General features: G+C 50.8%; 1 protein-coding gene across 16 annotated transcripts in view; it reads left to right on the forward strand.

Moving 5' to 3' along the window:
* The window catches only part of MED12 (mediator complex subunit 12), a 23,324-nt gene extending 14,479 nt beyond the window's left edge, over positions 1–8,845 (forward strand). For 2 of the 16 annotated variants that reach the window (XM_077989548.1, XM_077989552.1), the window contains exons 34-46: positions 808–917; positions 1,164–1,299; positions 1,543–1,704; positions 2,743–3,117; positions 3,341–3,491; positions 3,649–3,854; positions 4,018–4,095; positions 4,186–4,240; positions 4,316–4,403; positions 7,016–7,238; positions 7,618–7,761; positions 8,278–8,359; positions 8,570–8,845. In XM_077989548.1, the coding sequence (XP_077845674.1) occupies positions 808–917; positions 1,164–1,299; positions 1,543–1,704; positions 2,743–3,117; positions 3,341–3,491; positions 3,649–3,854; positions 4,018–4,095; positions 4,186–4,240; positions 4,316–4,403; positions 7,016–7,238; positions 7,618–7,761; positions 8,278–8,359; positions 8,570–8,613 (1,854 nt within the window). In that variant the 3' untranslated portion in view covers positions 8,614–8,845. Of the gene's footprint in view, positions 1–807; positions 918–1,163; positions 1,300–1,542; positions 1,705–2,742; positions 3,118–3,340; positions 3,492–3,648; positions 3,855–4,017; positions 4,096–4,185; positions 4,404–7,015; positions 7,239–7,617; positions 7,762–8,277; positions 8,360–8,569 lie in introns of all 16 variants that reach the window. The other 14 variants (XM_077989549.1, XM_077989553.1, XM_077989550.1 and 11 more) reach the window with 7 other exon arrangements.
* Positions 8,846–11,015: the final 2,170 nt, after the last annotated feature.

Consider the following 11,015-nt stretch of genomic DNA (forward strand, 5'->3'; position numbering starts at 1 on the left):
TAGAAATGCAGAGCGCAAAAGCCTCAGGTTGGGGAGAATGGGGGTAAGGATAGAAGCCCCAGGTTATTCTGAGTCTTGAAGTTTTTTTTGTTTTGTTTTGTTTTGTTTTGTTTTTGGAGTCGGAGTCTCGCTCTGTCACCCAAGCTGGAGTGCAGTGGCACCATCTCAGCTCACTGCAACCTCCACCTCCCGGGTTCAAGTGATTCTCAAGTCTCAACTTCCTGAGTAGCTGGGACTACAGGTGTGCGCCACCACACCTGGCTAATTTTTGTATTTTTCATAGAGATGGGGTTTCACCATGCTGGCCAGGCTGGTCTTGAACTCTTGACTTCAAATGATCCGTCCATCTCAGCCTCCCAAAGTGCTGAGATTATAGGCATGAGCCACCGTGCCCGGCCTGAGTCTTGAAGTATTAACCGTGTTCTCTGAAAGAATGCAGGGACTGAAAGTGGTTAAGGGGGCTGTATCACTGTGGTCATGGTCCAATAGATTATGTACCCTGGATCCTTGCAGGGACTCTGCCTCAGTATCCTAGATTCTGACTGGGCCCTAGAAGCACTGGAAACCCATTGTAGAATGTTGAATGGAATCCTGGAAATCATTCAGTCCAACTCCCATCACTTTCTAAGTATGGAAACAGAGGCCCAGAGATGTCAAGAATTCCCTCATTGTCTCGAGATCATATAGTAAATCATAGGTTCAACTCAAGCATGAACTCAGGCGTCCCAACTCAGATTTGAACTAAGCTTTCCTTAAACTCTGGCCTTGTCCCTGAGCCATCTGACTGACTTGTTGTGGCCCTGGCAGGTTGGGGGCATGTTTGACACGGTGCAGCGCAGCACCCAGCAGACCACGGAGTGGGCCATGCTCCTCCTGGAGATCATCATCAGCGGCACTGTCGACATGCAGTCCAACAAGTAAAGCATCCCCACCTGCTCCCTGCAGTTTCATACCCAAGAGGCTCCCCTTACTCCCACGTCAGGTGCACCCACTGAGATTGGTATGGCTGTTACTGTGGACTCCATGGCCCTGGGCTCCCCATATGGTTTTGGTGCCCTCGGGATGACATATTAAGCACCTCTCCCTGTTTGTGTCCTCTGCTGAGGCCTTTTTCTATCTTCACCTCTTTCTTCTCTGGTTTTCTCTCTGGCTTCCTGTCTCAGTGAGCTCTTCACTACTGTGTTGGACATGCTGAGCGTGCTCATCAATGGGACATTGGCTGCAGACATGTCTAGCATCTCCCAAGGTAGCATGGAGGAAAACAAGCGTGCATACATGAACCTGGCAAAGAAGCTACAGGTGAGCAGAGGAGGCAGGGACAAGGATTGCGGGAACCGGAATCTGCTGTCCAGCCTCAGGAACTTGCTTCTGGCTTGAGCCCTCTGCCTTTCCTTCTCATGTCTATCTTTTCTTTGTTACTCATGCCATGAGCATTTACTGAGTGGGGGTCTTCTCTGTGCCAAGTTCTGTGCTGTCCCCTGAGACTTCCCATCCCTGTTTTCTGTATCTCTGAACTCTTGTCCCATCTTCCTGTGCCTGCAGAAGGAGTTGGGGGAACGCCAGTCAGACAGTCTGGAAAAGGTTCGCCAGCTGCTGCCACTGCCCAAGCAGACCCGAGATGTCATCACGTGTGAGCCACAGGGCTCCCTTATTGATACCAAGGGCAACAAGATTGCTGGCTTCGATTCCATCTTCAAGAAGGAGGCATGTTCCATTGTCTGCCCATGTCCCTTGCCTTTTTTCCCCTTTGGGCAAGAACTTTCCCTGCATCAGCTTTGTAGCTCCAACAGACTCATCAGATTCAGGAGCCCATCCAGTCTCTGCCAGTGAACACCATCTCGGGGGTTTTCAGCAAATCACTTAACTTTCCTTACATTTCATCTCCATCTCTGGAGTCCCACCCTCTTTCCTTCACCCTGCCCTCACCTTTTAACATACCACCCATTTCTCAATACCCTAACCTCCTCTTTCCTCTGCTCCACCTGCCTCATGTCCTACCCCACCCATCTATCTGGCCGACAGCCTGTATCTCTTTTATTTCTGTGTTTCTCTCCCTACACCCACCCATCTCGGCACAGTTTTATCTTTTCCCTCTCTGTCAGTTGCGTATTTGTTGAGTAACCATAATTATTGTGTATAGTTTAAAACCCAAAGTCTAACTCCTTCATATATACATTCTCTTCATCTGTCTTCCTAGTCCATCTGTCTCTTTTCCTCTGTCTCTGTCTCTCTCCGTGTCTGACTCGTTTGCCTTTCTTTGTCTCTCCACCTTTTTGTCTCTCTTCCTGTTTCTCTCTCCCTCTCTGACTCTGTCTTTCTCTGCCTGCCTAAAGGCAGAATCTCTCCCTGCCTTCCTCTCTCTCTTTCTCTGCCTTCCTTTTTCTGTCTGCCTCTGAATGTCAATCCCTCTCCCTCCCCACTTCCTCTCTGGCTTTCTCCCCAACCCCTTTCTCTCCCGGTCTCGGCTTCTCTCCCCACACGCCCGCCGCCCGCCCCGTTCATTCGTCTCCTCTCCTGGTCCTGGCTGGCTTCATCTTGCGTCTCCATACCTCTCCCTGTCCCCCACCCTTCACTCTCTCCCCGCATAACTCTTCTGCATGTATGTGTGTATCCGTGTCTGTCTGTTTCTTACCATCTCTCTTGAATCTACCTATGACTTTCTACCCACTCCTACAAGTGCTTGCGGTCTCTCTTGTGTTTTCTAAGTCCCAACAGCTTATTGTTTTTCATTTTCTGGAGCAGGGTCTACAGGTTTCCACCAAACAGAAGATCTCGCCCTGGGATCTTTTTGAGGGGTTGAAGCCGTCAGCACCGCTGTCTTGGGGCTGGTTTGGAACAGTGCGGGTGGACCGGCGAGTGGCTCGAGGAGAGGAGCAGCAGCGGTTGCTGCTCTACCACACACACCTGAGGCCCCGGCCCCGCGCCTATTACCTGGAGCCGCTGCCACTGCCCCCAGAAGATGAGGAGCCCCCTGCTCCTACCCTGCTAGAGCCTGAGAAAAAGGCTCCAGAGCCCCCCAAAACTGACAAACCGGGGGCTGCTCCACCCAGTACTGAGGAACGCAAGAAGAAGTCCACCAAGGGCAAGAAACGCAGCCAGCCAGCTGCCAAGACAGAGGTGAGCGTCTCCCCCGTGACAGTTCTCCCACAGCCTCTTACTTCATGACGCTCCAGTTTCTGGTTTGTGGGAGGGGTGGGGGCGCATAAGGAAGGGGTGCCATTAGAATCATAATAAAAATTAACCATGTACAAATCCAGCTCCTCTTTACCTCATTCTCCCCCAGCTCCCCGACCCCACTCAGCTACAACCCACTCACCCTCTTCTTCTGTCACTCACACAGGACTATGGAATGGGCCCGGGTCGGAGCGGCCCTTATGGTGTGACAGTGCCTCCAGACCTCCTGCACCACCCAAACCCTGGTTCCATAACCCACCTTAATTACAGGCAAGGCTCCATAGGCCTGTACACCCAGAACCAGCCACTACCTGCAGGTGAGTGCCAGCCACTAGGAATGCTGGAGGGACCTAGGTGTATACTCCCCCTGCCCAAAGGGTGATGCCGTTCCCCTGAGGAGCTATGGATGTCAAGGACACTGAGCAAGAGACAGAGGGATGAGGAACCTAGAGGTCAGCCCACTCTCCTTTCCAGGTGGCCCTCGTGTGGACCCGTACCGCCCTGTGCGCTTACCAATGCAGAAGCTGCCCACCCGACCGACTTACCCTGGAGTGCTGCCCACAACCATGACTGGCGTCATGGGCCTAGAACCCTCCTCTTATAAGACCTCTGTGTACCGGCAGCAGCAACCTGCGGTGCCCCAAGGACAGCGCCTTCGCCAACAGCTCCAGGCAAAGATAGTGAGAGGGGCAGTAGGGAGGGCTGTCAGGGAGAGGGGCTTTTGAGGGTCACAGGACTGAGGAGACACGGGATCTTCACAAGGACACTCAGAGCAGGAGACACAAGAGATGAGATGGCAGCAAGCATTTCCTGAGTTTGAGTTGTTCTCTTCTCTCCCTTTAGCAGAGTCAGGGCATGTTGGGACAGTCATCTGTCCATCAGATGACTCCCAGCTCTTCCTACGGTTTGCAGACTTCCCAGGTAAGAGCCTGGGATTGTGAGACTCGGGGGATGAGGCAAGCTGCTTTGCATACTCTCAGCCCTGATTCCCTCTCTCCTCCTTCCCTCCAGGGCTATACTCCTTATGTTTCTCATGTGGGATTGCAGCAACACACAGGCCCTGCAGGTACCATGGTGCCCCCCAGCTACTCCAGCCAGCCTTACCAGAGCACCCACCCTTCTACCAATCCTACTCTTGTAGATCCTACCCGCCACCTGCAACAGCGGCCCAGTGGCTATGTGCACCAGCAGGCCCCCACCTATGGACATGGACTGACCTCCACTCAAAGGTACCCAAAGTAGTGGTGAGCTAGGAAGAGATGCAGAGGTATAAGGGAGCATTTGACTTGGGAAAGCCCGTGCCTGAAGGTGATGGGACTGGTCAGAACTTTTGGAGACGTCAAGAATACTTATCTGGCCACATAGCCCATAACCACAGAAGTCTCGAGCTGGAAGGGACCCTGGAGACCAATAGTTTCATGTGTACTTCCTTAACAGTTCTTTGAGGCCCAGAGAGGGGAAATTGTTTATCTGACTCATGGAAAAATCTGGGCTGTGTGGTAGCTCACACTGGTAGTCCCAGCACTTGGGGGCCCAAGGTGGGAGAATCAGTTGAGTCCAGGAATTCGAGGCCAGCCTGGGCAACATAGGGAGATCCCATCTCTAAAAAAAAAAAAAAAACATATTTTTTTGAAACAGAGTCTCACTCCAGTTGCCCAGGCTGGAGTGTCGTGGCATGATCATGGCTCACTGCAGCCTCGACCTCCCAGGCTCAGGTGACCCTCCTACCTCGGCCTCCCAAGTAGCTGGAACTACAGGTACACACCACCACGCCCAGCTAATTTTTTGGATTTTTAGTTGAGATGGGGTTTCGCCATGTTGCCCAGGCTGGTCTTGAACTGAGCCACCACACCTGGCCAAAAAAAATTTTTTTTTAATTAGCTGGGCATGGTGGTGCATGCCTGTAGTCCCAGCTACTCAGGAGGCTGAGGTGGGAGGATTGTTTGAGCCTGGGAGTTTGAGGCTGCAGTGAGCTGTAATCGCACAATGAGCCAAGATTGATTGCGCCATTGCACTGCAGTGGTGACAGAGTGAGACACTGTCTCAAAAAAAAAAAAAAGAAAAAGAAAAAAAAAATATCTGGAGTTCATAGATGAACTACATGATAAGGAGTCCTAAAGCCAGTACCGGCTTTAAATACCAGGTTGAATACCAGGATGGATTAATGAATGAATCCTCCCACCATGGTTAATGTTAGTCAAGCCTTAGTTCAGGCCTTGTAACCATGTTTAGAGACTCCAAAGCTTGGGATTAAGAACACTGGGGAGTGGACTAACTGCCCATTGTGTGGCCAGCACTATACCAGGACTGGGTGAGGTGAAGAAAGATAGCAAAAAACCCCAAAATGCATAGTTCCTCACTACAAAGAATCTTTACTATAGCTGGGGAGATGAGACTTACAGAAGAACATTGAGAGAACACTCTGAGCAAAGATATAATCAGGTATGCAGTTGTATGCTATGAGGTAAAATGCGGATTGAGAAAAAGTATGGGGTAGTATCTGTGGGCCTGACTCATCAGAGAATGTTTCATGAAGGAGGTCAGACTTGAGTTGGCCTTTGAAGAATAGCTGTGATTAGGATTTGTGGAGAAGAGGAAAGGGCATTCCAGGTAGAGGATGTAACATGAACAAAGACATGGGGACAAGAATGAGGATGGTGTCTGGGGAGAAGGGCCTGGATGGAGTGTAAAATCTGTGCTGGGGAAGTCACTGGGGCTAGGCTAGGAGGGGGCAGGCTGAGAGATGGCCTTGAATGCTCAGCTGAAGAATTGAGACACAGTCCCAGTAAGGACTCTTTTGATCAGAAGAGTGATAGGAGGAGTTGGGTATGTTGCAAGACTCCTTGGAATGAATGGATAGCATGTGTACTGGGAGGTGCAAGAAGAAGACTTCAGGCTGGGCGTGGTGGCTCATGCCTGTAATCCCAGGACTTTGGGAGGCCCAGGTGGGCAGATGACCTAAGGTCAGGAGTTTGAGATCAGCCTGGTCAACGTGGTGAAATCCCGTCTCTACTAAAAATACAAAAATTATCTGGGTGTGGTGGCATGCGCCTGTAATTCCAGCTACTCGGGAGGCTGAGGCAGGAGAATTGCTTGAACCTGAGAGGTGGAGGTTGCAGTGAGCCGAGATTGCATCATTGCACTCCCACCTGGGCGACAGAGTGAGACTCTGTCTCAAAAAGAAAAAAGAAGACTTGAGACAGGGAGCCTGGCCAGTAGACTCTTGGAGTGATATACAGGTGTAGTAGAACAACTTGAAATGTTATTGGGGAACAACAACAGCAACAGCAAAAAACCTCAATGAGTGTTTATAGAATGCCTATTTTTTTTTTTTTTTTTTTTTTTGAGATAGAGTCTCGCTCTGTCGTCCAGGCTGGAGTTCAAGCAATTCTCCTGCCTCAGCCTCCCGAGTAGCTGGGATTACAGGCGCCCACTACCACGCTCAGCTATTTTTTTTTTTTGTATTTTTGCTAGAGACGGGGTTTCACCATGTTGGCCAGGCTGGTCTGGAACTCCTGACCTCAAGTGATCCGCCCGCCTCAGCCTCCCAAAGTGCTGGGATTACAGGTGTGAGCCACCGTACCCAGCCCTATTTTTCATTTTTGTGAGAGAAAAAATAGCTAATGCAGATGAAAAATTCCTAACCATTAAGGTTATGAGACACTAAAATAGAGTATCATCTTATGCAACTTATTCCCCAGACTGGAAGTCTGGTTAGTGACAAGAGGAATGAATGAAATAACCTGCTAACGTTTCTTTCAGGTCAGGGACCCGAGGTTTATACTGACCCCCTCTCCCCACCTCCCTCACACCTTGACCTCTGGTCCTCTTGTCTTTGGAGGTTTTCACACCAGACACTGCAGCAGACACCCATGATAAGTACCATGACTCCAATGAGTGCCCAGGGCGTCCAGGCAGGCGTCCGCTCAACAGCCATCCTACCTGAGCAGCAACAGCAGCAGCAACAGCAGCAACAGCAACAGCAGCAGCAGCAGCAACAGCAACAGCAACAGCAGCAGCAGCAGTACCACATCCGGCAGCAGCAGCAGCAGCAGATCCTGCGGGTAAGGCACTGGGGAAATTTCCTCTGGGACCTGGGAGCCCAGGGAAGAGGAGAGGCACAAGTTCTTCCCACACAGTTACCAAGACTAAACGAGGCAGTGTATCAAAACACCTAGCAGAGCAGCTGGCCTCTAGTGGTGCTGGAGAAGTTAGTTTCCTACCCTCCCCCTTTTTGTTTTCTGGGAATCATAGTAGGAGAGAGTTGGACATTGTCCACTGGGTACCCTAGATTTGGTTTCTTTCTGGGCAGCTGTCTAAAAAGGGAAGGCAGTAGACCCCGAGCTCCCACCCTGCTTCTTCATCCCCTGCCCTCAGCCCTCCAGTTCTGAGTCTTAGCTTTCTCCCTCTGCTCCTTCTGAAGTATCTTTTATGTTCTTATAGCAGCAGCAGCAGCAGCAACAGCAGCAGCAGCAGCAGCAACAGCAACAGCAACAGCAGCAGCAGCAACAGCAACAACAGCAACACCAGCAGCAACAGCAGCAACAGGCGGCTCCTCCCCAACCCCAGCCCCAGTCCCAGCCCCAGGTAGCTACTGGACTAGAGCCCCAGGCTCAGGGACAACTGCCCAGGTTGGGCATGCAGCCAGTGAACTGGGTTGGGGACAGTATGGAATAGGGTAGAGGTGGGAGGCAGGGCATGGCACCCTAAAGAGGGATTGGGAGGCCAGGTGCGAGGCTCACGCCCGTAATCCCAACACTTTGGGAGGCCGAGGCAGGTGGATCACTTGAGATCAGGAGTTTGAGACCAGCCTGGCCAAGATGGTGAAACCCCATCTCTACTAAAAATTAAAAAAAAAAAAAAAAAAAAAAAAGCCAGGCATGGTGGTGGGCACCTGTAATCCTAGCTACATGGGTGGCTGAGGCAGAGAATTGCTTGAACTTGGGAGGCAGAGGTTGCAGTGAGCCGAGATCACACCACTACACTCCAGCCTGGGGGACGGAGCGCGACTCCGTCACAAAAACAAAAACAAACGGATTGGGAAAGGAGGTTGAAGAAGGCGAAAAGTTAGACTTCAGTCTTCCACTTCCTATTTCCACCCAGTTCCAGCGCCAGGGGCTTCAGCAGACCCAGCAGCAGCAACAGACAGCAGCTTTGGTCCGGCAACTTCAACAACAGCTCTCCAGTAAGCCTGCCTGCCTTCCCAAGGAGAACCCCATGGAATAAATTTAGGGGGCGGGGTGGGCCAAAGTAGCTGAAAAGATGGCTTCAGGCCCAGGTTATGAGAGGAGGCATTCCATTCCATCCCCTTCCCTTGATACCTGAACAGCTTTCCTCGTGCATACCCACACCCCTGCCTGGTCTGCCATCCCTGATAATCTCTGGTTTTTCACAGATACCCAGCCACAGCCCAGTACCAACATATTTGGACGCTACTGAGCCACCTGGAGGAACTGCTTGTGCACTGGATGTGGCCCCACCCTTTCCTCTTAATTCCCAATCCCGTTCCTGGGCTAGCACCAGTAGTGGTTGGGGCCCTTCCCTCAGGCTCCGTTTTTAATAAGTTTTTAGTATTTTTGTTAATGTGAGGCATTGAGCTGTTGGGTTTTGTATATTATTTATATAGAGACCCCAGAGCTGTTGCACCCAATACACAGAGCTTCTTTGCAAAGGGAGTGTGTGAGTTCTGCATGTCTGGGAAGGGTGGTCTCTTGGGAGAATGCTGGGGGCTGGATCAACAAGTCAAAGTCTTCGTTCTATTCCAGTCATCTCCCCTGTTTACCTTACACTCTAAATTTCTTTTTTTCCTTTCTTTCTTTCTTTTTTTTTTTTTTTTTTTTTTTTTTTTTTTTTTTTTTTTTGAGACGGAGTCTCGCTTTGTCGCCTAGGCTAGAGTGCAGTGGTGCAATATCAGCTCACTGCAACCTCCGCCTCCCAGGTTCCAGCGATTCTCCTCCCTCAGCCTCCTGAGTAGCTGGGATTACAGGTGTGTGCCATCACGCCCGGCTAACTTTTGTATTTTTTTTTTAGTAGAGACAGAGTTCCACCATATTGGCCAGGCTGGTCTCGAACTCCTGATCTCATAATCTACCTGCCTCAGCCTCCCAAAGTGCTGGGACTACAGGCGTGAGTCACCGCGCCTGGCCTAAATTTCTTACTTCTAATTGGATTGCTACCCTCTCTTCCTCTTCTTCAACATGGCAACACGTTAAAGTACAGGGGCCCTTAGTCTCTTTTTATTTATTTTTGAGACGGAGTTTTGTTCTTGTCGCCCAGGCTAGAGTTCAGTGCCACAATCTTGGCTCACTGCAACCTCCGCCTCCCAGGTTCAAGTGATTATCCTGCCTCAGCCTCCCGAGTAGCTGGGATTACAGGCATACGCCACCACGCCTGGCTAATTTTTGTATTTTTAGTAGAGACAGGGTTTCACCATGTTGGCCAGGCTGGTCTTGAACTCCTGACCGCAGGTGATCCGCCCACCTTGGCCTCCCAAAGTGCTGGGATTACAGGCATGAGCCACCACACCTGGCCCCTTAGTCTTTTAAGAAGCGGCAGTGAACCTTCTCAACTAAATGTTGCAGCCATAAGCTTTCCTCCATGGGGGATATACCATTGGGATTGAGGAGGGGCCCTTAGGCCAGGGGAAACATCAATGGAACCTGATTCTTCCACAACACCCCAGATGTTGGGCCTCAAACAAGCTGGGGAGGGTGGAGATGACAGACACTGCCTACGCTTCTTGTCATCTTGTGTGGTCCCCATCATGCACCAAGTGGCATACCTTCCATAGGACAGAGAACTTCCCTGAGAGTCACATGCCTGGATGAAAAATTGCCCTCCATTGGCATGTGCCATCATAGAATAGGTCGTGCAAGGACCGCTTGGTTCTAGGAGGAAGAAAGACCAGTAAAAATAAGCACCCTTTCTCTCTCTGCCCTGCTGCCAGAACTGCCTGTTCTCACATGACCCACCTTGGCAGTTACCCAGGATGACTGTTGCTCGCTCCCATTTTACAGTAGAGAAAACTCAAAACTGTTACCCCAGAGTCACATTTGGAGCTGTGGCAGGGCCATTCTCGCCCTCTTGCTTTCCAGTTTGAGTTCTAGATCCAAGGCTGTCCAGGAGAGCTAACTCGTTTACTACAGTGGAGTCTTGGAGTCTTGGAGTCTTCTGCCCTGCCTAGCTAGGGCTGGAAGAGGATCAGCCTCAGCCTTGTGAGTGGGTGGTACAGGATGATTTGACAACTTAAGGATAACATGCAAGCCATAGTTGCACCCTATTACTGGGAAGTGTCTAGTGTGCTGGCAAAAACCAGGAGCGCCAATCAATACCCAAGTTATAAAAAATAAAATAGCCCTCTTTGAGGCCCACGAAGCCCTTGCTTATATGGGACTTACCAAGTTTAAGAGTTGCGTGCACAAGGAATGGAACTCCTTGACAGCGTACAGGCAAACGTGACCGAAACTTTCTTCTCCCTTACTCTATCCTGCCAAACATTCTGAGGAGTCACAGGGGTACAGGCTTGGCTGGGATGAGGGACATTCAGCGGGGCTTGGGGGTTGCTAAACAAACGGCAGGTGCGCCACATACAAAAACACAAGACACAAAGACACTGAACCTGGAGGGGAGAGACTGAAATGGTCAGACAACTGGCATGCTGACAGTCTGAGTCTGACATGCCCCAGCAGAAGCAGCAGAAGGGAAGAGCACTGACCTTTGGGAGAGTGACAGGATGAGAGCAGAGTGGCCCCACTGGTTGCTGCTTGGGTAGTGCTGGTGCTGAGAAGGGATGCTGACTGAGGTGGAGGTGTGTTTTTGTGTAGTATGACTGAGGGTTCCTG

Source organism: Macaca mulatta, chromosome X, assembly GCF_049350105.2.
Source record: "Macaca mulatta isolate MMU2019108-1 chromosome X, T2T-MMU8v2.0, whole genome shotgun sequence".
NCBI classification, from domain to species: domain Eukaryota; kingdom Metazoa; phylum Chordata; class Mammalia; order Primates; family Cercopithecidae; genus Macaca; species Macaca mulatta.